This window comes from Danio rerio, chromosome 18 (assembly GCF_052040795.2).
Source record: "Danio rerio strain M-AB ecotype USA chromosome 18, GRCz13ab, whole genome shotgun sequence".
Taxonomy (NCBI): Eukaryota; Metazoa; Chordata; class Actinopteri; order Cypriniformes; family Danionidae; genus Danio; species Danio rerio.
Window position 1 is genome coordinate 20,373,791 of NC_141038.1, and position 26,052 is coordinate 20,399,842.

At 36.7% G+C, this 26,052-nt stretch overlaps 3 protein-coding genes and 1 long non-coding RNA gene across 7 annotated transcripts in view; 1 reads left to right on the forward strand and 3 right to left on the reverse strand.

Moving 5' to 3' along the window:
• Positions 1–26,052, reverse strand: part of dennd4a (DENN/MADD domain containing 4A) — a 343,904-nt gene that overhangs the window by 178,996 nt on the left and 138,856 nt on the right. The window lies entirely within an intron of this gene.
• On the reverse strand, positions 256–10,658 carry prmt2ip (PRMT2 interacting protein). Of its 4 annotated transcripts, none has more exons than XM_087293058.1 (5): positions 10,520–10,658; positions 5,921–8,832; positions 3,956–3,992; positions 3,345–3,399; positions 256–1,541 (listed from the first exon to the last, which is right to left on the reverse strand). In XM_087293058.1, exons 1-5 carry the CDS (start codon positions 10,522–10,524, stop codon positions 1,524–1,526), a joined length of 3,027 nt encoding a protein of 1,008 aa, XP_087149184.1. In that variant the 5' UTR covers positions 10,525–10,658; the 3' UTR covers positions 256–1,523. The 4 variants fall into 4 exon arrangements, with proteins under 4 accessions (XP_087149184.1, XP_087149183.1, XP_087149185.1 ...); XM_087293057.1 differs by having other exon boundaries at positions 3,330–3,399; XM_087293059.1 differs by lacking the exon at positions 3,345–3,399.
• Positions 14,507–26,052, reverse strand: part of ppcdc (phosphopantothenoylcysteine decarboxylase) — a 34,963-nt gene continuing 23,417 nt past the window's right edge. Inside the window, exon 6 of the mRNA XM_087291760.1 lies at positions 14,507–15,039. Coding sequence (XP_087147886.1) covers positions 14,996–15,039 — 44 coding nt within the window. The 3' untranslated portion in view covers positions 14,507–14,995. The remainder of the gene's footprint in view (positions 15,040–26,052) is intronic.
• Positions 19,000–23,108, forward strand: LOC147839711 (uncharacterized). The gene is made up of 3 exons (XR_015514900.1): positions 19,000–21,960; positions 22,445–22,882; positions 22,979–23,108. It is a non-coding gene; the product is annotated as an uncharacterized LOC147839711 (long non-coding RNA).

The following is a 26,052-nucleotide window of genomic DNA, read 5'->3' on the forward strand; positions in this document are numbered from 1 at the left end:
CGTAAACTTTATAATACTTTCCTGTAATTTTGATGAGCAAACATAAAACATAAACAAGCTTACCAATTCTAATCATATGTAGTATAGAATACTGCAGTATATAATGTTCTAGAATGCCATGTCCATCCACTAAGTAACTAACACAATAAAACATTCACTAAAGAGCTTATCAAACAAAATCACGCTTACTGAAATATCAAGAAATAGATTTAAGATCAATTTAGCACTTCATAATAAATGTGAAAACAAGTCCAATGGATTTAATATTTTGTTTTATTTTTAAAAACACATGACAGCAGCCAATATAAAAATAATTTTGTAAACAGTGAAACATCTTGCTGAACTACATTCCCCTTCCTCCAATCACATGCATGCCAACATGTGATGTCACCAGCTGGGAATGTCTGCCAACAACTCCATAAAAACAACGACAACAGAGACAATATTGACACCAGAAAAACACAAAGAGTCACACACGCACTGCTTACACACAAACACATCTCCCCGAATGTGTCAAGTTTTTACTGCTCATCAATTCAGCATCGTCACATTTTCCAAATATCAGGTGCAAAAATAAAACCGTAATACCATAAAAACCTAGTCCTCGACTTTGAGCCATCCTTTCTTATAATCCACCAGCAGCTCCAGATAGTACTGCCACTCGGGCTCGCTGTCATATTTAACCTCAAACACGGTTTTCAATGGGTTGCTGTGCGGCTCGTGAATGCGCAGCACGACTCCTCGATACCAAACTTCACTTTTATCGTTTTCCTCATATAAATGTCGGATCCTCTTGCCCACTAGATCAGGATATATGTTCTCCAGATGGGCTGACTGGACGGCAGAGCGCAGGACCCATCGGCAGCGTTTTTTGGAGAGGTAGGAACGGTTTTGAGTGTAAGACCTGAACGAAAAGTCCCGCTCCGTGTGGTGTCTTTTGTTTCGAGATGATTTGCCCTTCCCTTTCCTGTCTCCTTTTGTAAACCCAGAAGAAGAATCAGTGACTTTTTGGTAGTGGGCGATTCTGCCTCCATGAGCTTCTTTGTAGACAACCTTCCTTAGTTTGAGGACCATGCTGGATCTGCGGCTGGACTTAGATGATGTGCTTTCCGTCTCTTCGCCTGAGGTCAGGTCGTCAGAGGTCAAAGGTCGCCCCCATGGCTCGTGATCCTGGCTTTCGTCTTCAATCATTACTTCAACATGGGGCTCTGTGTGGCTGCATGAAGATATTTCCCAATGATTTGTGATTTCCCATTGATCCCGATTGCGTACGGAGCTGATGACGCTCCACCTTCTGGGTCCTGCGCTTGATTCGTCCTCTTCAGATGAGCTGCTGTGGTCTAAAAATGTCCTCTTGGAGGAGATCTTTACTCTGCTTTTCTTCTTTGTTTTCAGGCAGTATGTTTGTTCTACGAGAGTGGTTTGGGGTGTAAGTGTTGTGGAGGACTCGAGGTTAAATTCTTCAGCTTCATTCACACAGCTGGTGGATTCATCTGTGCTGTCAGTGCTCTCGCTCTTGACGGTTAAGCTGGTTTCAGCTCCTGGAGAAAGAGAAATCACTGCAAATTTAGGATTGGCATTTCATTATTGACTTGTGGTAGGTTAAAGAGTTCATAAATAACACTAAATACTAAATTCTGTTTTTAACTACTCATGTTGTTAGCATCCTCTGAGACTTTCATTGTTCATCTTTGGAACACTCATTTAAAAGTATAGATGAAATTGGAGAACTTTCTTGTCTTCCACAGACAGCAAACGTTATGCTAGTTAGAGATGCTCAAAGTCCAGAAAAGGAACCAAAAACATTCTTGAAACATTCCATGTGACATCAGTGGTTGAACTATACACATAAAAAGCCCCAATAACAGATGTGCAAGAAAAACTATATATATATATATATATATATATATATATATATATATATATATATATATATATATATATATATATATATATATATATATATATATATATATATATATAAAAGAAGGTCAGAGTGTACGTTAACTATAGCAATAGAATGCAAGCTTTGTACTGCACACCATCATTTGATGTAGAAGTCAAAGGGGAATTAAGTCATTTTCCCATTTTTTTTCCACTCAAGTGTTTTTGGAGCTTTGTATGATTACAGTTGAATCATTACAATCACATTGTTGAACTGTTTAGACAATGTTTGGGGTTCCTTTTAAGGACATCTAAAACATCTTAAGATGAACAAATGTCTTTGGGATTGGAACAAAATTAGATTCAGTAATGAATAAGAGAATTGTAATGACTTGGTTGAATTACCCCTTCACTCCAAAATATGTTTTGTCTGACATCACAACAGTTTGTTATTTGATTTCACATCAAAGTCATCAAGGCTTTAATTAAAAAAACAAAAAATATAGATCACGATTCTTCAGGCCACAAAACACGGTTCTGCAGCCCATTTAAATGCTTAATTACAATATCTCACGTCAAATGTGCATGAAATTCTTCTCTTGAAAATATATACAATTAAAGTCAGAATTGTTAGCGCCCTAAAATATTAGCACCATGTTTATTTTTTCCCCCAATTTCTGTTGAATGGAGAGAAGATTTTTTCCCAACACATTTCTTAACCCAATAGTTTTAATTTTTAATGGTGTTTAAAAATAAAAAACTGCCTTTATTCTTGCCAAAATAAAACAAAAAAGACTTTCTTCAGAGGAAAAAATATCAGAGATACTGTGAAAATTTTCTGCACTGTAACATCATTTGGAAAATATTTATAACAGAAAAAAAATTCAAAGAGGGGCTAATAATTCTGACTTCAACTGTATATGTGTATACTTTAAATTTAGATTTTATAAATATTATATGTTTCATTAATATGTATGTGTGTGTTGTGTGTATATATGTACACACACACACAAACACACACACACACACACACATATATATATATATATATATATATATACACACACACACACACACACATATATAAAAAAACAATTACATATAATTATAATTGGTAGAATATATAAAATTCATAAAATCTAAATTTATAATATATCAATATAATCTTCAAAATCTACTCATTTATGTTATACAGAACAAACTTTACATATAAAACTAAATAGCCTTTTCAAATGTTTAATCTGTGTAAATAATTAGATCAATTACTGTTCAATCTTTTAGGGGGAAAACTTTTTCCTTGAATTAACTGAAGAACATCATATTTTGTGTTGCATAAAAGACCAAAAATATATGGAATGGCAGGAGGGTTAGGGTTTGGAGGGTTAGGAAATGATTAAATAACTTTTGGTGAATGATTGTTTTGATGTGCTAAATGAAATCCATACCGGATGTGATCTTACTTTCTCTCTCTCAGATCTGGTTGGTGTAAATGAGTCAGATACATGCATATGAAACCTGTTGATATTATGGTCACAGGTTACAAATAATCATAAGGTGACGAATAAAATGTTGTCAAACTGGTTAGTATTTATAGTAGCAATACAACCCAGCCACACCAACCATAATAATAATAATAATTAGGCTTCTCATAAAATATAACAGGTTAAAGCAACTGTAAAAGGTGTCAGAAATTATTGAGAAAAAAAAAGAATGCCTTAAACAGGAATTGGCTTTGCAATTAAAAAATTGCACCCTTTAACTGATAACAGATAAGCTGTCAACACCTGGAGCTCTGCAATGGCATTGCAGATGAAAAAAAGTTATGACAGCGCACGTGCCAACCATTCTACCAAAAACTACATTTCCTTGCCTGAAGTACATTTATCTGAAACTGAAAGACATCCTATCACTGTTCCGTTCCAGCCTCTATCTGATCAGAAAAACACCTGCAACAAAACTGCACCAGTTAGAAAGTGTGCAGCTCAAAAATAAACAAAGCCCTCTCTATGACTGTCAGCAAGATTTATTTGTGATTTCAGGAGTTTTGGGGGACAAAGGAATAAGAAGGTACCTGGGCGTTTTTTGGACACCATCTGTAGCAGTGGAATCTGCAAGAACAAATGTGTATCAAATCAAAAAAAATTATGACAAAAAAATCAGAAAGCATGAACATTAAAAAAAAAAAAAAAAGTCACCACAGGTATACAGCATGTATGGATTTTAAAGAAAAAAAGGAATGAACATAAATGTACAATATAATATAACAAAAATGAAAATGACTAACGTCCCGAAATAAAACAGGAATCTCAAATCAAATTTCAGAGTGTTAACAGAATTCAAGAGAAAAGTTTGATAGTTCTGTTTTTTTTTTAAATGTGGAACTGAAATTGACTAAATTTAAAATGCAGCTTCATTGAGCACATTCATATTTCTAAGAACTAGGACAGTTAAGAAATTTTTTTTATAAAATTTAGGCTTAAATGTCCTAAATGATTCACCCTGGCACAACTATAAAACTATTACTTATCATCACAAAAATAATCAATGATTTAATTTAATACATAACATTTTATTAACGTTGCCAAAAAAAAGCTTGTATCAGGGATGCACCAGTAATAAAATTATTATAAAATGTATTTAAAAAAATGAAATAAAAAATGATAAACTTTTATGGTATGGCTGATGTTAAAATTCTTAATCTTATTTTCTCAAACTTAAAAAAAAAAAGTTTTTAAATGCTACATGATAATTTATTATGACAATAATGCAGAAATTAAATAATCATGCACAATTAAATATCCCAATATCAACTGATGATTTCAAAAATCTGTACCATTGACTGATATTACTGTGAATTTCTAAAGTTGAGCTCACATTACAGGAGTACACTGCTGGAGGCCAGTTTATCTCCCATTCCTGACAATCTGAGCAATAAATCTCATTAAAGACCTCAGTTAATTTGAGGCATTCACAGATTAAATCTGTAAATCTGCTCCCAGACTCATTGGGGCCTAAAGTTGCTGTAGATGTGAAAGAGATGTGAAAACTGCTTGTAGAAAAAAGCACAGCTGCCAGTATATGTTTTGGAAAAGACAACCACAAAAACAACGAATGTACCGGCTGAGCTAGCTAAAACAAATGTAAGCATTACCTGTGAACACATAAATGGTGATTGCTGTGTCAGATAATGTGAGCTGCTCTCTCTGGTATGGGCTTATGATGGTATCAAATTGTTGTGATTAATTGGTTTTATCGTGGTATACGATATCTCGATAGTGATCTAAGCTGCAAAAAATATATATATTTTTAAACTGGTATAACAAAAATGCTAAGTGTACTGTTTAAAGTAAAAAAAAATGTTTCAGCTTAAATTGCAAAAGACCTACAAAGTAGAATAGGTCAAATTTAACATTTAACTCTCAATAGTTAATAGAAGTTAATGAATTAAAACCAACAGTCAGTTTTATTTCAGATACTATGTTAATACTGATTCAAAAATAAGACTGAATTTGATCAGTTATTTACTCCATTTAGTATTTCAGCGTGAAGTAAGTCAATTTAACATGAAAATATTAATGTTTAAACTATTAAGCTAAACAATTAAGTCTCCAAGCATTTGGGGCTGTTATAACACCACTGCAAATACAACATTCATTTCCTAAAATAAAATAAATAAATAAATAAATAATGATGTAAAAATAAATAACTCAATGTATTCTAAAGTGCCTATGATATCAATATAGAGCATGTTCATTTTCATGATCTATTGATTAATTGAATATTGTCACGTCTACTCTGCCATGATAAACTTAATAGTTTCTTGTAAAGTTTGATGCATCACAATTTTTAGATTGTCATGTGCATCTTAGAGATTTGAGGGAAGACAATCTGTTAAATTTCTACTCACATGTGGGATGAATTGGTTAGAAACTCCTGTAATCTGAGCCCAGCTCACAAATGCAAAATTCACCTACTGCAACACTAAACAACCAGGAGTTCTTATGCAATTAACAATGATCAAGCATTTAGCACTCACCGAGGAACTTGCAGACATTGGCATAGTAGAGGAGGTTGAGGACATCAGGGTATATGTCAGGCAGGTGTTTAAGGGACAGAAGTCTCCGGAGTTTTGAAGAGAAAGCCTTTCTGTGGAGTTGAGTGAGTTGCCTTTCCTCTGAGAGCGTGGTGGGCCGGAGCTCCACCCGATGCTCCTGAAGAACCTGGTCTATGAATGTGCCTTGAACCTGAGGAAACAGCACCTCTTTGACCACCAACATGGGAACGAACACAGCACCAGCCCTCATGACATGAGGAAAGGGGCATTCACTGATGTCAATGTACATTTGAAGCTGGCGGACCACCCTTTGAAGAGCCACCTCCATCTCATCCCCTTTAAGCCACACTTCCCTCATTTTTGACCCCAAGAGGCAAGAAACTTTCTGAGCTTTGCCTGACTCACATACGTCCAGTTTGCATAACCAGTCCCTGAGCACCTGACATGGGGTTTGAGTAACATTGCAGTGTAAAAGTCTACAGAGGGACTGGTGAAGCTCCATAAACTGATAACGGGCATGCTTGCTGCTAGTTATAATGGGCTTACGCGACTCCATCGGAGATTGAGGAACTTCCACGAGTTGGGTTGTTGGAGATCTTAAGACCTCAGGGATGACTATTTTAAAACTGGACAATTTCAGGCAATGAGGTGGGATTCTGGTAAGGGAGAATTTGGTCAGTGGAGGAGGTGCTGGAGGTGTTGTGAGAACAGGAGTGCATTCTTTGCTGTCTGTCACAGCATTCCCAGTCTTGCATGTTGAAGGTTCATGATTTTCTACTGAGGGTGGATTGCTTTCTTCTTCATAGTCACTCTTTACTACAACTTTACAAGAAAGAGAGCCAGACAATTTTGTGTCTAACTCCACTCGCTCTTCTTTGACCACAGAAACATGTTCCTGATGATTTACCTCCTCAGAAACTGTCTCTTTTATTTCTGATTGACTACTCGGATCACCTTCATCCATTTCTTCTGTTTTAATCTTTATAGCGTCTGGTGTTGCAACTGGATCATCTCTGTTAGCTGGTAAAGTTTGGGTTTTTTGTTTTAATCTGAGACTATTTTCGCCAGAATTTGGTTGTACATTACAGTTTTCAATGTCTGCCTCTTGTTTAAGCTGCACCATCTCAGGCTGTGGCTTCGGACTTTTTGAATCCCCTGATGAAGACAACATGCCTGTAGCTTCTAAATAGACTTTATATGGAGCCAAGCTAAAAACTTTATTAATAACTGGCATTGGTGGTGATGATGGTGAATGAGGCTCATCTTCTGACAACTGGTGGACTGAGTAAGTCTTTTGCTTTTTACTAGCTATGTCTGTTTCAGGTTCCTCTATAGGCCTTTTAGCTAATACACCTTTGTCAGGTGAATTTGAAATACAGTGCCTGAACGCCATGACCTCTTCATTGGACTTCATGGGAAATTCTTTGGAACTGCCAGTGAAAAAGCCAGGCACCTCTGAGTGTTCAGTGGTAGGGGTATTACTGAGACATCTGTTGTGGGATGGAGTAGGATGGAAAGCCCCAGAAGTTCCATATGTTTTACAAAGCTCTCGAGGAGAGTCTGGTGTCTGGACCCTTCGTGTCGAGAAATCAAGTGGCCGTTCTGACTGATCCACTGGAAAAGGTGGATGTGTCTGTTCATTGGTGGGTGCTTGGTTAGTAGTTAAATGGACCCCATATGGATGATAAGAAGAATATTTTGAGATCAGTGGATGGTGAGTGGGCACAGCAGAGCAGGGTGGTGATATCAAGTCTGTTCGAGGCGAATGAAACTGACCCATGTGGTGGCGCTGACCATGCTCATTTGTAAGAGCACTGGAATTGGTTCTGTAAGTCTCAGGGTGACTCTGAGGATAATAGATATTGGGACATGGAGGCACTGGTGTGTATTTGGATATGGGGGAACGACCCTGATACGCTTTTGAAGAAACTTCATGGTGTGCCAATGTCCTTGGGTCATAAGCATGTGGATATCCCTTGTACATCTGTGGAGGAACTGGGGCACGATGGCAATACTCTGGTGTGGCACTAATAAATGGATGCGGAGTATTATAAGTATAGCTTGGTTCCATTACAGGAAGTGGCCTCCTTGGCCCATTAGATCCAGTATTGTAGCCCCCGGTCTTTCCATCCTTTATACCCTCCACACCATGCTCCAACTGCAAACCCCTCTGTTGTGCCAGTGCTTCCTGGCCTTTTTTATGCAGATAAGCCAGGCGGCTATAATGAGCAGCCCAATCCTCATCATATATGTGAGGGGACATCCTATGCGGGCCATGTTCCATGCCATAGTTGTGCCCGGCAGGACATCCACGCTCAGTACAGCAAGGGCTATGACTGTATACTGGTTTTGGAATAGCCAATCCAACACATCTCTCTGCATCAGAGCCTCTAATATGACCATTAGGAATTGCCACTGGCGAGACAACTCTAGCTGCCCTGGGACTGTGCTGTCTTGGACTGCTGGCATAATAGGCCAGCCTCTGCTTCGCTGCCAACTCTTGGGGTCCACTACAGCGCCCATTTCCAGCATCCACAGGCAAAGGCAGCTTATCAGGTCTGTAAACAGCTGGAATTGTAAATGACCCATCAGAGGTCGATGAGTGAATCCCTGGACTTGGCCCATTTCTGACGCAGCTTTTTGAATGGCCCCATGGAGAAGGAAAGTCAAGAGCATCTTGTCCACTTAAAGCATAAGAAAAGTAAGCCCTGCTGATTGGTAGAGCTTTGTCATGGGAATAGTGTGGCAGGCTGTCGGCTTTAGGGAGCCCCGCGGGGACTACAGTACCCATGGTACCTTCCATACTACTTTGAATAAGAGGGTTGATGCAGCCCAGTCCCTGCTTATTGCTCATCTTGGACTCCGAGCTCCACCTTGACCCAGCTAAATCATATCTGTACAAGGAAATAAAAAGGAAAAAAATTAAAATGTTGAGTTCATCTTTTATGCAAATGAGCAAAATGATGAGTGTATTCAAACAGCTTCATGTCTGAGGTTTATTTATTTGCTTAGCAATACCTTCCTTTCTGTGGGTATGTTAAAGCATAGTTGCCTGACATTACAGTTCTTTATTACATTTACACAAATGTCATGTGACCGGTTCCTCCAAACATTAGGAAGTGTGTAAGCGGTAACCACAACAAGAAAAAAAAATGTGGGCACTTTTCTGTTTCACCTTACTTCCTTTGCATGCAGGACCACAGTTTGGCAAAATACATCAAAGCTAATTAAGTCTGAATATGCACAAATGCTCCAACTGTCATGTCACATATTTGACAGTTTAATAAAGTCTCTTTATATACAGCCCCACTGTACTTCTGAATATAATAATATAATTCTTTATCAGGAACCATACTCAGACATTTTTCACGTACGCGCATTTAAAAATTCAAATAGATGTTTTTATGAGTGCACATTAGCGGTATATGAACGTCTTTTTAAGACTATAAGAGTAATATATAGATAGATAGATAGATAGATAGATAGATAGATAGATAGATAGATAGATAGATAGATAGACAAATAGACAGATAGACAGATAGATAGATAGATAGATAGATAGATAGATAGATAGATAGATAGATAGATAGATAGATAACATTTTACACAATTAAAACTAAGCCATTTTAAAAAGGTGTTCATAATATACAGCAGAGGTGCACACATTCCCTCCAGTGATGTTCCCTAATGAGCAGAGAGCATAATGATGCTCACAGGAGGGTAACACTAGACTTGACAGTGGCAGTGAAAGGAGATTTAAGTGGTTTATCAGCGGAGGAGACAGCTAGTCCCTAGGTGAGGCCACCCAGAGGTCTCAAAGTGATGAAATAACCCCCAACATCTTTCAGCATACTGTGGCTGTGTGTAAAATAACAACTGAGCTGTCTTCCTAGTCAACATGACACGTGTGCAGCATTTGGAACACAACCATAATGTCCAAATACGTTTCACGTGCCTATGAAACACAGAGGGACAGTCTTGTCTGTTACTGTCAGTGACTGAAAACGTCTAAACAATAAGCAAATGATAATTTAAAAAGTAAACATTCATGTTATACAGTACAACGTGCACATCGTTACTGCACATTGACAAACTGAGGACAATACTCTATTGTTTGTGCACGGCGAACATGCAAATTCATTCATGCAAATCCGCGTTAAGAAAATATACCATTTAAGGCACGTTTTGAGTGTTTTGGTAAACTTCCGTCAACATTTATGTGCTATTTTTACACACTTTAACATGCTTTGGTGAAACGAAAGCGACAAAACTTTCCGAGTTTGAAAGAAGTAACTTAACTGATATTTGATCGTTAAGGTAAGTCAACCCAAAGTCAAATAAAAATATCTAACTTAACGTTACTGGATAACGTCCAGTCTTTAAAACCGTAACGTTACGTCGTTTTACTTGATATAAAGATGATTCGTCTAATGACAAACTTTCAACCACTGTCTAGCGTCAATGCAACGCTCAACTTTTATCCCTGTATTATTGATTTCAGGTAAATCCTCGTCAATCTTCGCTAGCAAGTTTACGTTTTAAACATTCTCTTAAACAACTTTTGTATGTGGCAACACTCACCTCATGAACTGCAATCCCTATCCGTCCGTACCAATCCATGTCAACTGAAACACCACATAAGCCGGACTGTTTGGAAGATGAAGAAATTTCGTACCAGAGAGCAGAAAGACATGCTTTAACGCCGCTGCTGACTTTCCGAAAGGTTATTTTCTCACTGCCAGTCGAAGTATGTCGGTGGCAGCGCGTTTGGCCAATCACACGGCGACAGTACAAAATAAGGCGGGGCTTCAGCATAGAGGCGGCAGCAGTTAAACCAGTGATGCATTATTATTGTTTATGAACATGGGATATTTCAAAACAAAGTATTAACCTGTTTTCCTATTTAGTTCAAGCTCAGGTAAGCGTTACAGAACTGCAGTTTAGAAATAAAATAATAAAACTTTTTTGTCTCATTACATTTAGCCACTGAATTAAAGAAGCATAGTTTTACACAAAGTACAATATAATTTAAATGATTTTTTTTAGGAAAGAAAGAGGCATGTGACAAAAAAATGCTTGTATTGAATGAAATAAGTGCTAAAGTTGATGAAGTCCACAAGATTGTGACAAACCTGGTGCTTCTGCTGATCTCCTTCAGCATCACATGAGAATGGAAACATTTTCTGCTTGTCTGGAAAAACAACATCTGACCGTTGTGGTACAATTTTTCATGAGTATGTTTTGTTGCAAATAGCTCAGATGAGAGCAGAAAACATACAGGATCTCAATAGAGCTTTTATGCTACACTCACCGACCCCTCCTTGACCTATTCTATACAGAAGTGAGTTATGCAATATTATTGCACCAGTCACTAAAGCTGCTGATTATGATGAATTATAAGATTTTCTTTTTTTACATAAAAGTTTATTGTTGTCTCAAAAGTTTCTAGCTAAGCCAATAAAATCTCAAACAGTATAAATTGTTAGAGTTACTAGTATTCTTGTTTTAAAAAACACATTAAAGTGCCCTGTTATGCTTTTTCAAACATTTTCTTCAGTAATCTACATTGAAAGAGTCATACTGTGTAGTGCTGTCACCTCACAACAAGAAGGTCACTAGTTCAAGCCCTGGCTGGGTCAGTTGGGATTGCTGTGTGGAGTTTGTATGTTCTCCCCATGTTTCATCAATGTGCTCTGGTTTTCAAATACATGTGCTGTAGGTGAATTGAATAAGCTAAATTGGCTGTGGTGTATGTGTGTGAAAGCAAGAGGTTATGGATGTTTCCCAGTGCTGGGTTGAGGCTGGAAGGGCATATAACATATTCTGGATAGGCTGCCGGTTAATTCCGCTGTGGCGACCTCTGGTTAATAAAGGGACTAAGCCGAAAAGAAAATGAATGAATCTAAATCATTGTATTCATATTGTATCTCAAACATTTTAGATTCATTGTTGACATCATGTCAAGAAGTAATTATAGTTTTTAAACACATTTGTCTGTTTTAGTATACACAGTGATTATAGGAAGTATTTATTTTTGAGACAAAACACTAATTCTAATGCAGCACTTGCACTTTCACCAAAAATATAATAAAGTGTTTCCATTTGGCCTATAATCACTAAAGTTTCTTACATTGTATTTACATGTTGAGCAAAGATAATTTTAGCCACAGTAGATATGCAGATATGAAGGCGGCACGGTGGTTAGCACTGGCGCCTCACAGCAAAAAGGTTGCTGTCCCCGGCCGGGTCAGTTGGCATTTCTGTGTGGTGTTTGCACGTTCTCCCCGTGTTCGCGTGTTTCTCTGGGTGCTCCGGTTTCATCCACAGTCCAAAGACATGCGCTTTAGGTGAATTGGTTAAGCTAAATTGTCCGTAGTGAATGTGAATGAGTGTGTATGGGTGTTTTCCAGTGATTGGTTGCAGCTGGAAGGGCAACCGCTGTGTAAAACATATGCTGGATAAGTTGGTGGTTCATTCCACTGTGGCGACCCCTAATAAATAAGGTACTAAGCTGAAGGAAAGTGAATGAATGAATGTAGTAGCCTTTGAATGAGCCATTAAGTTGCCAAAAAGTAAAGTTGTTACGCTTCGGGGGGTGAGATTGTTGTGGAAAATTGTTCTGGATTGCAAAAACGTTTTCCATGTCTTTAAGTCTCTAAAAATAAAGAAGTCTGAGATATTGAGAAGTTATAAGTCAAAGCATTTTATTTCTTATTTATTTATATTATTATTATGATTATATCAGCAACAGCAGAGACAGGTGGATCGAGAGTCTGAGAAGCTTTTATACCCTCCTCTTATCTTGCTTGTCATACACTCTTCATACACTGAACATCCTCTACCCTTTCTTTTCCCATAGAAATCCCCGTTTTTAGAGCTCAGACTAAGTTTGCCCTTTGTTTGCCCTGTTGGGACAACATTGCCAGTAAATCCTGTTTCCTGAACACTGAGCTGTCAGCTGCAAGTTCAGCTCAAGTTTGCATAGGTAGTTTTAGGGTCACAGGGTCTTGGGAGTATCCTGCTGCTGGTCCAGCACCCATGATGTAATTAATGTATTTTTAATTGAGCCATGTGGGTATGTGTTATAAGCTGTAAGCTGTAACAAATGCACTCTTGACCTTACACAGGGTTCCCGCGGGTCCTTAAAAAGTCTTAAAATGTCTTAAATTAAAATCCGGGAAATTAAGGTCTTAAATTGTCTTAAATTTTACCGTAAAGTGGCTGTAGGTATTACATTTTCAGCCGGTGTGCTTAATGATGATATAGAAGCACAGTGGTCCACCGTAAAACATCTAATAGTTGATTAATTTAGCACTTGTAAAACAGGAGAGAAATGACAGTCTCCATGATTTATTAGCTTATTACGGTAGGTCAGCTACAGAGTACAGACGCTTACGTCGGCCTACACCTGCGTGCTGTTACTATGCGGTTGTTGATGTGTCAAAATGCAAAGATGGGAAATTGTACACTTATAGATGTGGCAAAGAGGCAATGTGTAAATTCTGCAAAAAGACCTTTTCGTTAGGGACCATAGGGCTCAAAGTCGTCAAGTTGCAAATAATATGAGGAAAGCAGCAGCGGGACGTTGCAGCAGCTTGTCATAGCAGGTCCAGGTTAGTCCCTGCATTGTTTGCAGCTCTACCTAACAATGTTACTAGTTACTAATGTAGGCCTATAGCCTATCTTATGAATAAGTAATGTTAACCCTTATAAACAACTCATTCATGAAAAAAGACAAAAGAGCTATGTGCATGTGCACATTTGGATAATGTCGGGCTATAAACGGGTTCAGGCTTTTTAAAAAGCTGTCAATCAAAATGTACTTGTCGGGTTCGGGCTCCATCGGGCCTAACTTTTATATCCAGATTACAGCTCTTGTTCAGACACCCTCTCACAGTCAGCTATAACAGTTTCATTTCACCACCAGACACCCAAAAGGCAGGTACTGTGGGTTATCCATACTGTGACGAGGCACAATTTATTTAAATCTAACGAGAACATTAAAATGAGTAGCCTATTCCAAAGAAATTATAAAATTTTTGGGTCTTAAACTATATTTAAATTATATTATATTTTATACTTATATTTTATACTTAAAAAGGTCTTAAAAAGCATTAAATTTTACTTTTAAAATGGTGCAAGAACCCTGTTACATCCAAACATCCATGAGCCCTTACAAATGTTGGTTGTGAGCCTCGCTCTATTTAACTCTTTACACACAAAGTGTCACTACAGTTCTCATCTGGCTGCAGTCTGCTTGAAGTCTCTTTTATAAAAGTATAACGGTTAAAACATTCAAAGAATCATTACAATACTGCAGCAGATACAGAATGATAATGAAGTAATGGTATAACATAGAGACATCACAATACTGAGGATAACAATGAAGTCATCCAAATGAGCATAGAAACGAAAGTAGTGAGATCATCTGAAAAACATCAATAAGTTCCTCAATAACCTTGAGCCAGATTAACTAGTTCTCTGGTGTTCTATCACTGGGCTTGCAAAAGTATGGTAAAATTGTTCAGAAGTGAGGAAACCTTCAGGAATGAACTGTTTTCATTATAATTTCAATTCAAATCAATTTATCTTTATTTCTGTAGCACTTTTACAATGTATATTGTGTCAAAGAACTTTAACATAGAAGATTATAGTAAATTGAAACTGTGTCAGTCCAGTTTTCAGAGTTCAATTTAGTTCAGTTCAGTTGGGTTTAATTTTCACTGCTGAAAGTCCAAACATTGAAGAGCAAATCCATCGATGTGCAGCTCCACAAGCAAGCCTGTGGTGACAGCTGCGAGAAACAAACTTCACCAATTGACGAAAGTGAAGGGGAAAAAAAACCTTGAGGGAAACCAGGCTGAGTTGGCTACGACCATTTCTCCTATGGCCAAACTTCTTGTGCAGAGCTGTAGTCTAAGTGCCAGAGGCTGGAGAAGCTGGATGTCTATCGTGGAGAAGATGCAGGTGGGAGAGGTCACCGGCTGGTGTACAGGCTGGCCCATCAGGATCAATGCGAAGACTCGTTTGCAACTTGGGCCTTATAGGAATCAGTCTCTACATTCCTCCATGACCACCACAGCAGCTGCTCAGAATACGGCCTGGTCCAGTATTATGAAAACCATAGGAATAATACAAAAAACACTAACATAAGCGCAGACGTCGTTCAAATTATAATTGTGTTACAGACTCTTAGTAATGCTAGCACCAGACATTGCATTAACAGCCGTCAACTACAGTAGAGCCCACATATCCTGTAGGCCTGAATGTGGTTTGTGATGTCTGACAAGTACATTCACACACGTCTGCATGGAAATATCAGCAACTGTCAGTTGAAGAAGGAAAAAAGAATAGAAACGATAAACTCATGATAGCAAAACTAGAGCTCAGTTGATAGACTAACTGAAAAGCTTGCCTCACAGGGTTATTGTATTATTCTTGGAAGATGTTTAACGATCTTAAAAACGGACCATCAACACCTCTGACAAGCTGAGAACTATGCGGTCAAAAAGTCCTATCACTTATAGTCATGAGCTTGTGTGACAAATGCAGTGAACAGTATATACTTGCTGTGTAAATTTCTAAATTTAAACCCATAATTAGCATCACCAAATGTGTTTGTTTATGTGTGCAACAAGGCTGTCATTTGATTCATGTATCAGACATGCCGGGTCACCTCATTAATCCATCTGGCAATGTACAATTGTGTTATACATAAAAGTTTATTCACACTGCGGCTTGACTAACCTTGTGACATTATATTTTATTTGCTCTGCTGAATTACTGTTTGCTCAATAAACTATTGCTCATGCAAAAGTCAATATTCAGAAGGATCAAGGAATATACCGTTAAAGTCAGACTTATTAGCCCCCCTTTGAATTTTTTTTCGTTTTAAAATAATTTCCAATTGATGTTTGACAGAGCAAGGAAATTTTTTACAGTATGTCTGATAATATTTTTTCTTCAGGAGAAAGTCTTATTTGTTTTATTTCAGCTGGAATAAAAGCAGATTTTAATTTTTTAAAGGACAAAATTATTAGCCTATTTAAGCTTTTATTTTTTCCGATAATCTACAGAATAAACTATCGTTATATAATAACGTTATATATAATAATGCCTAATTACCCTAATTCACCTAGTTAACCTAAGTAACCTAGTTAAGCCTTTAAATGTCACTTTAAGCTGTATAGAAGTGTCTTGAAAAAAAATACATGAAAAATATTATGTACTGTCATCATGGCAAAGATTAAATTAATCAGTTATTATAAATGAATCATTAAAGCTATTATGTTTAGGAGTGTGTTGTAAAGAAATCGTCTTTCTGCTAAACAGAAATTGGGGAAAAAACTAAACAGGGGGGCTAATAATTCAGGGGGGCTAATAATTCAGGGGGGCTAATAATTCTGACTTCAACTGTCGACAATGAAGACAAAAACACATTTTATGCTCTTCAGAGCACTGGCCTCTTTCCATACATCTGTCAGAGGAATGCAAAACTTCCTTTTTTATCTATCCTGAGACAGATGTTTCCAGTCCTCTTGTTTAGCCTGACGTCTATAACAGGACAATAGATCATGTTAACCTAACAAGAAAGTAGAGCTAAGCATGGTGTAAGAAAATGAAACAAAATTCAGCTGTCATGTTCCCATGACCAGGAATGACACCATGATTTCTGAAAGAACGCTCTTCAAAACTGACACAACCAAAAGTGTCGGCTTTTTTTCTTGTGCTCCTTCATAGAGTTGCCATCACCATGTGTTAGGATTTAAAACAGCGCTGACAGGTATTCTAAACATTGCAATTGGGAATGATAATAACATTTCAATAGTTACGCTAAAGTGCACTTGTTGTCTGGAAGCTGGTGCAGCTATTGACTTTATTCTAAAATACGGAAGTGTGCCTGTTTTCGCGATTGTCTTAGAACTTGATTCAGTTGCCTATGGGAGAAATGACTAGGAATAATAAACGGCAGAAAACGGTCAAACTACTTGCTCTACAAACAAATGTTTGCATGACTATACAGACCAAGTAGAATAATATAATAAGAAAATATCAAATTGCAACATCAAGCAGTGTAATGAGCAGTTTTTAATGTCAAAAAATGAATGGAAGTGAATGAGACCGGAAGTCTCAAGCCAAAAAGATTCAAATGGCAGCGCCCACTCGTCGGCGGAGAATAAGGTGAATAAGTGAAGGATGAATAAAGGGACTAAGCCAAAGGAAAATTAATTAATGTGTATGGCAATGTGTGTATGCATTGAATAAAATGTTTAGGGAGAAAAAAATAACCACACGTTACACGGGGAGATCATGCAATCTCCACGCAGAAATGCTAACTGACACAGCCAATACTTGAACCAGTAACCTTCTTGCTGTGAGGTGAGATCGCTACCCACTGCGTTGCTCTACCGTTTTTCACTGCAATTAAATACATCACAATCCAATAACTATCATCTCCTAAAAAGAGATCACTCGAGAAATAATTTTTTTAATAAAATAATGTCATATTTCAATTATTTTCATATTAAAAAAAGGATTTTTATAGATAAAGGATTTTTATTGGCATTGGTGGTTTAATGTAAATCTTTTAACATGCAAAGAAAAAATTATTCTACAAAAAGTTGTATATATATATATATATATATATATATAGTGGCTTAGCCACTGGGCTATATGCAAGTGTTTTTCAGCAAATGATGAACTTTCTGGTGAAACCTTTATGTGACTATTTTCAGTTTCATAAGGCTCCTTTCACAGCATCAATGTTGTAATGTAAGTACAATACATTTAGTTTAATAGGTTTAAGCATTCATTTAGTTGTTCAAGCGTAAAAAGAAATAAAAGACATTTAAACTCTAGCGCCGTCATTAGCAGCAGGTTAACACAGAAATTCACTTAAAAATACTGGGGTAAAATTAATTTCTATATTTTAAAGATATTAAAACATTTTATTTAATGCAGTGCTTCTTGTTTGGTCTGATACCCACATCATATTGAATCTCAGCCAGGCAGTGAAGATCAGATCAGAAATCAGATCTTTAACGTGTCAATTTTGTATGGAATAACAATTAAGCGGAAACCCTGGGGCTGGCTGATTGAAATTACATGTACATATAGCCTATTGAAGAAAAAGAAAATCCCATTTATTTTAACCAAACTTAGAAAGAAAGAAAAATATAGGTAATCTGTTAAAAGCGCTCTGTGAAACATCACTTGGAAAAAGAATGACAGTTCCACATTAGTGCTAACAATTTTGCCTTCAACTTTTATTATTAGCTGTGAAATGTTTATGATCTTTTAAATATTTACCAAGTGACGTTTAATGGATCAAGATAATTTTCTCAGTATTTTAAAATAGTTTTTTTCTTCTGAAGAAAGCATGATTTGTATTAGTTTATTACAAATTTTATTATTAATAATTATTAAGATCATTGTGTTGTATGGGAAATCTTTTTTTAAAGGAACATCTTCAGTCAAGGAGCTTCAGATGCCAAAATTAGACTTTATCTATAAGCAACAAGATGCCCGCAATCTTGCAGAACATCTAACAACTGCACTTGCTGCTCACACATTTGTGCAGTTCTTGCCTGGTGATGTCATCGCAATTGAGTTTCCCTCCCTTTTTCTTGGAATCTCTTCAATGCTCTGCCACAATTCTTTCATAACACTGCTTCCTTGTTTCTAACAATGGCAGTGTATTTTAAAAAGGTCGTACAATATACACACATTTATGTCAAACATGAGATCACCCCTTTTTGGTGAATGCATCAAATTAAATCCACAAAAGTGATTGCAGTTAATGCAAGTAAAATGTCTGCTGTTTCAACTCGATCTCTAGTTTCAGATATCAACATTAACTTAAAATATGAGGGAAATATTGTGCCATAAGCATTACATATTTATGCAAAACTGAAACAACATATTAACTCTGACCTATACGTTTGTAAAAGGATAAGTGATTACTATAAATCTTTTTTGCCTTACAAGATATTTTAGCATATCAGCTATTACTCACACAAAAAATGTTAGTGTGTTTTTTGATAATAGTTGTTACAGATCCCGAAGTAAACATGTAGTTTATTGGAGATATTGTGGATATTGCTACAACCACTTGAGTATTAAAATATACCATATTTTTTAAAACAAGACACACATACGTAGTTAAAACAATTGGTTACAGATTAGATGAACAAAGACCGGGAGTAAGAGATACAATTAATAAAGAAAAATAAGCTGAAAAAAAATCTTATTCAGTTTCATTAGCAGAAGCCAGCTTCAGCACTCGCAAAAGAGTCTGTAGCCCTTACAACCTCAAATCAATGACATTATACACTAACAGAAGGTCACTGACTACATCACACATCTTAGATAGAAATATTCTGTTTGGTTAAAACACCTGGTTATATGAGCGACAATCAAAAATAAACTTGACAGGTCTCTCAGAAGGCTGTTTCTGTTGTATGATGATCAGAGAGGTGAGATTCAGCTTTAGTCGATAAAAACACATACACTGTAAAAAGCAATTCCTTAAAAAAGTAAGTAAACCCATTGCTTTAAAAGAGACAAAGTTGATTTTACTTTAAAAAGTGAAGTATTTCTGTTCTACATTTATTACTACTGTTAAATTGGTATGACTTAACTATGCACAGTTCATTTACTTAATCATTAAAAGCAATTTCTTAGGGTAAAGTTAACCATCACTTTATACACAGCAAATTCATCAGTGTTTAATTCTCTGTGTTAAAGCATTTCAGATTAGTGTTGACATTAGCTGTTTCCATCCACCTATTTTTATGTGCATTTTGGATATGCACATAAACAACGGTTGACAGAAACGCCATGATGCTCATAAATTTGAGAATTCGCATAAAAACACATGCACATAACTGACAGCAAATTCATTAGTGTTAAATTTCGAGTGTTACGGTAATTCAGAGCATAGTGTTAAAGTTCTAGAGTTAGATAAAGATAAAATAACCCTCTCAGTGTTAGAAGCTGATTTGCCTCCTTGTCATACATGTATCTAATGCTAATACAGTGTTGACTACTACATCCGGCATTTATGCAGCAATATTCCTATAGGATTTTTCCAGACGCCATTTGTTTTTCCCACAAGGAGCAATGAGATGAAGCAACTTGTGAGTAAAAGTACTTAAAGTTTTTGTATATAGACATTTGACATACAAATCTTTATATTTATATACATTAGCTTTAAATATCTAACAAAAGAGTATAATTTTTCATCTTTATTTTGTTCTGTACTAGCTACGTTTACATTTACATTAAGTCATTTAGCAGACGCTTTTATCCAAAGCGACTTACAAATGAGGACAAGGAAGCAATTTACACAACTATAAGAGCAACAATGAATAAGTGCTGTAGGCAAGTTTCAGGTATGTAAAGTGTAAAGCAAATCATTAGTAATTTTTTTTTTAAATACAGTTAGCGGTAGAACCAGAGAGACAATTGCAGATTAGAAAGAGAAGTGGAGACTTAATAGTTGAGTTTTTAGTCGTTTCTTGAAGACCACCAACTGGGCAGATTGAATGCGAGAGTTCAGGAAAGTGATTTCTTCCCTCTTTGTTACATTACATTACATGTTACATTAAAACTAAAAAATAAAGCTGTCTTAAAACTGTTCCTTTTGGTTCAAATATGAGAAGTTATGGTTTGTGACTGTTTTGAATTGTTTTCCTTAAACATTAACCGAATAGTTAATAAAATATTGCCGATATTAAAGGGCACTAGTTTACCCCTTCTTTATGATTTAATACTAATATTATGGTTCTTCTGAGTGTGCCAGTTTAGGTTCAGTTTAACACACAGTTCAGATGATTTTTTTTTATAATGTGTTAAAAAGTGTCATGTTGGGGGCGTTTACACAGTTTGCTGTTTTAGGGGCATGTTGCTTCACAGTTTCAGCTTCCCGCCCAAAGAAAGAAGGGGGCGGAGTCAAGAGCTCCTACGCTCTGTGTTTGCAACAGACAGGCTGACAGACAGAGAGAGAGAAGCTAAGCTAAGCTAGGATGAGCATTCAGCAGTACATGTTCGACCCGGACACAGACCAAGCAGAGAGTACAAAATCATTTGTGTCTTTGTATAGTCTCGGTGTACAAGTGCCAATATGACGGTCTATACACTATACTTACACACCTGTTTGTCCAAACAGCTTGAAAAGTAGATTTTTCACCATAGGTACCCTTTAAACAAGATATTATTTTTATTTTTGTGCAGTGTTGAAAATTTGACCTAAGAGTGTTAACACACAACACTGATGGTGTTTATAAAATCTTTTGTGGTGTTAATATTTTACCATAGAAGAGTTTGGTAATCAACACTCTCTGAGTATTGATAATGTTAACTCTTTCAAAAGTGTTATTTTAACACTTTTATAGTGGTTCCCATATGAACTCTGAGGGATTGTTCATTTAAACTCTAAGCTAGTTAAATCTACTATCTAAAATTCGCAGTGTTGGATAAACTTTTTATTCGATAAGAAAAGATGCGCGTATACTTTGATGGAAACACTTTTACCAAATAAATTCCAGTATGCACATTTAAAAGTCACTTGATTTTGTTATTAGAGATCATGGAATGATGAAAATGTGTGTGAATGGAAAAAAAAACAAGTGGCTGAGCACATTGTAAAACATCAGAAATGTTATTTTGGTCATTCTAAAACCCTTAACCGTTTCAGTATTAGTGTTATTATATTAATAATGTCCTTCAGAATCAAGGCAGTCTGTGCTCCACGTCTTACGCCTGTAAAATGTCACGGCACATTCACTGCATGTCAAGATTGTCTTCTGAGGCACTAGTCATTTATTAAATGAAGAAAAGATTCACGCAGATTTTCCTACCGCAGCGAATTCTGTTTTTACTGTTGATATTTGGCGCCAATTAATCAGGAAGTGACGATTTTTTTTTGCTTTGACAAGTTGGATTGAAACGCTGCTTCATTCGCACATCTTTTATGCGATAATCCAGTTTTGCGCATAAAGTTAATTCGCAACATAGCTATTGTAGTTGTTACCACGACTGGGGTGGAGTGACAGGAGACAACAGGAGGTAAGATCCAATGTGCAGGTTTATTCAATGTCAGGCAAGCAATTCGTCAAATCAGGTGCAAACGGGTATGTAAAGACAGTCCAGAATCATAGTCGATATAAACAGGCAAAAGGTCGAAAGGCAGGCGGCTAAACAGGATAACTAGGAATGCAAGGCTAGGATCGAGACACGGAGAAACAAGACAGGGAAACGCGTTGTAATGTTACACTGGGAAAACAAGATTCGGCCAACTGGTAGCGTCAATGAGTGGCTTATGAATGGAGTGATATCAGTCTGTGACAAGAATCAGCTGGTGCTTGCAATCAGGATAGATGAATGAGCAGGCGTGTGTCTGGGAGCAGTGCATGTATGAATGTGTGGTCCTGGGGAATGCGGAAGTCCTGAGAGTTTGTGTGAGAACCAGCGATCTCTGGAAAGCGATCGCTGGTTGTGTGACAGTAGTGTTAGATTTTGATAAATGATCACAATCAGAGTTCAAAGCTCATTTAATCCACACTGTAAAAAAAATCCGTAATTTTGCGTTTTATCTTTTTAAAAAATATTAAATATTGCCCATTAAATTATAGAAATTTACTGTAAAATAACGACTGTTAAATTAGAGAAATTTACTGTAAAATACCAACTATTAAATTACAGAAATTTACCAGAAATTTCTATAATTTAAAAAAAAACAGTGCAGTGTAAGATCTGAGTTACACGTAACAAAATCTAGTTGATGTTATTTCCAGCATCCGGGAATTCATTTGACCAAATACCTCACTCCTGCGTCTCTTTTCTCAAAGTTAGATAGACAGATTGTTTCCAACACGTGAGATTGTGGGAGAATGCTGCTTTATTCCATGCCACATTAAGTATGTTGAAACAGAGTAAAACTATGTAAAAAGATGTACATAAAATGAGCTGTAGTTATCGATATACATAACAATAATTTCTATGATAGAATATAAATACAAACAGATTATAAACTTACAGACATTGCTTCTACAGATGATCACAGGATGAGTGGATTGTACGTGTCTTCTTGTAGGGTGTTCTTTTTTAAATGAGGCAATTAACTGATTCTAACTGTCGGAATGTTTCTATGGCAACAACAATTTAAACTAAGCTAAATGACTGGTCAATAGCCCCTTTCACACAGTGATACCGGTAAATATCTGGAAAATTTCCGGAAAGACTTTACCGGTATATTGAAAAAAGCGCTGTTCACACAGGCGAGGACGTTACGGAAATTTTCCGGAAAAGAGCATTCACACATCCATTCCAAAATACCGGTAAAGTCTGACATCATTCACCACAAATGAGCTTTAAACGGCTGCGCTTGTATTTGTAAACATTTGACTAAATTACAAACTCTGTGGATGATCAATATTGTGAACAACTTTCGCAGGATCACTTTCGCATGTCGAGATGTTCATAATATGTGCGTGTGCAGGCGCTCATAGGCTGTTTCATAGGCACACGCAAAGCTTGAAGGTAAACAAACAACGGCTTATCATAAGCATCTCATCCATGATTATTTACACAGTTGGCATTAAGAAGAACATATAAACGTGATCTGACTAACTTCTAGCAGCTAAATGTGTCTGGAAAAATATTCAAAGGCTTTTATCCTCACAAACCGCGCGGACGTAAATGCGTCTGACTGTTGTGATTGGCTAAAGCAGACGTCTCACGTCAGCACGTTCTAGACGTGCACGCGCTTATTACGGGAATCTTCCTTCTGCATTCACACAGCGCAGCATTCTGGCAAATTGCCGGTAATGTTACAACATCTCTTTCCGGAAAATAGCCAGAACGAATTTACCAGTATTTTCAAAAAGGACCTGTTCACACATACAACCTTTCCGGAAAATTGCCGGCAATTGTATGTGTGGAAGGGGCTATTAACTTATGAATTTTAAATAATAATATTTAGTGGATGATCCAGCACAAAAGTCATGCCATTCGTCTAAAGTGTTAATTTGTAAAAGTGTAAATGTGTAGTGCTGGCTGTCAAGTAATAACCATGAATAATAAAATAATAGCAATTTTGATGTTTTTTTTAATCATTCTAGATTTGTCTTTTGTACGTTATTTTAACTTTCAGTCATGAATATTATAATGTTCAGGTAAACTAGAGTTAAATTCTTGAATTTTCACACTTTACACTAGAGTCAGGGAACAACTCCCAGTGTAGACCAGTTTTTTTTTTTACTCAATACAGTGTAAATGTAACTTCATGTAACTCCATAAAGAATGTTATTTTAACTCTGAAAATATTGGAACAATCACTCATTTAGAGTTGACTTTAACCAAAGACTATAGAATACACAAGACATTTCACTCGTTTTGAACGGGGAAGAGTGTGACAGTCAATATGGCGAATAAAGCCTGCCTTCTAGTACAGGAGCCAATCAGCGATCGCTATAGACTGACAATACTCCAGGGGAGGGGCTCAGACCAGACGTGAGTTTCTGCAGACTTTGTGTGATTCGGACATTTAGAAATGAAACACAGTTGTTTAATTTTATTGATGATTCCTAATATGAAACTCAATTATAAGCCTTGCAAGCAGTTTTGGCAAATTTAACGTTTCATCATTTAAACAGAATACCCAAATATATTGCCCGCGAGGCGTTTCAAAGATGGCCGCCGAGTGAAATGACTTGTCTTAAAGGGACATTGTTGAAATAAATTTGCTATTTTTGAATTAATAATAATAATAATTCCTTACATTTATATAGCGCTATCCTGGGCACTCAAAGCGCTTTACACAATGGGGGGGGAATCTCCTCATCCACCACCAGTGTGCAGCATCCACCTGGATGACGCGACGGCAGCCATTTTGCACCAGACCACACCACACCACACCAGCTGATTGGTGGAAAGGAGACAGAGATGAAGCCAACTGGAATATGGGGATGGTTAGGAGGCCATGATGGACAGAGGCCAGTGGACAGATTTGGCCAGGATGCCGGGGTAAAACCCCGGCTCTTTTTCGAAGGACATCCTGGGATTTATAACGACCACAGAGAGTCAGGACCACGGTTTAACGTCTCATCTGAAAGACGGCGCTCACTAAGCAGTATAGCGTCCCCGTCACTATACTGGGGCATTAGGACCCACACAGACCGCAGGATGGGCGCCCCCTGCTGGCCTTACTATCACCACTTCCGGCTGCAACCTAGCTTTCCCATGTGGTCTCCCATCCAGGTACTGACCGGGCACAGCCCTGCTTAGCTTCAGTGGGTGACCATGTGAGAGTTGCAGAGAGCTAGCTGCCGGCTATTTACATGCACGGTGAAGAAAATAAATGTTCTACCTTCCAGTAGAATTTGTATGGATATCAAAGTATTCATTATTATTAACAATTATATATTTAAATCAATTCAAGGCACCTATAGACACATTTAACTTTATTATCAACGCTATCAAAGCATATATGAAAAAAACATGTCGGAGCGGCCATTGATCAGGTCACCACTCCTTCACCTTTCATGTATTTGTAAATAAATAAATAAATAAATAAATAAATAAATATATATATATATATATATATATATATATATATATATATATATATATATATATATATATATATATATATATATATATATATATATATAGACTTTTTTTTCTTACCAAAATATAAGAACTTCTTATTTCTGTTTTTGTACATGGCAAATTTTATTAACCTATCATAGAAGCCTCACACATTGACATACAATTATTTCTGTTTCAAAAATAAATAAAGTGAATAGCTGATTTATCTTCAAAATAGCTTTTATCTTCAGGAAGTGACACGGAAAGGACATTGTCACTCTTATTCAATTTCCTCCTTGTTCTTACAAAGGTCAAGAACTTTGCTGTAAATATGCTTGCTAGCATTTAGATCGGTATAATCCTGTATAATAAATGCTTGAGGGCAAACCATTATGGCCAATAACATCTGCAACACTTCCCGCAATTATAGAAATCCTTATTAAAACTGCTCTGTGTAATCGCAGAAGGATGTCTCTGACCCAGATAAACATTGCTTGAAAGTACAAAGTTGTTTTAGTTCATTG

What these genes read in the sequence shown, in the direction of transcription:
- prmt2ip (XM_087293055.1), bottom strand. An exon ending in CAATGTCTGCAAGTTCCTCG is followed by an intron (nt 1,542 to 5,920) that starts GTGAGTGCTAAA and finishes CTCTTTCTCCAG; the next exon opens with GAGCTGAAACCAGCTTAACC.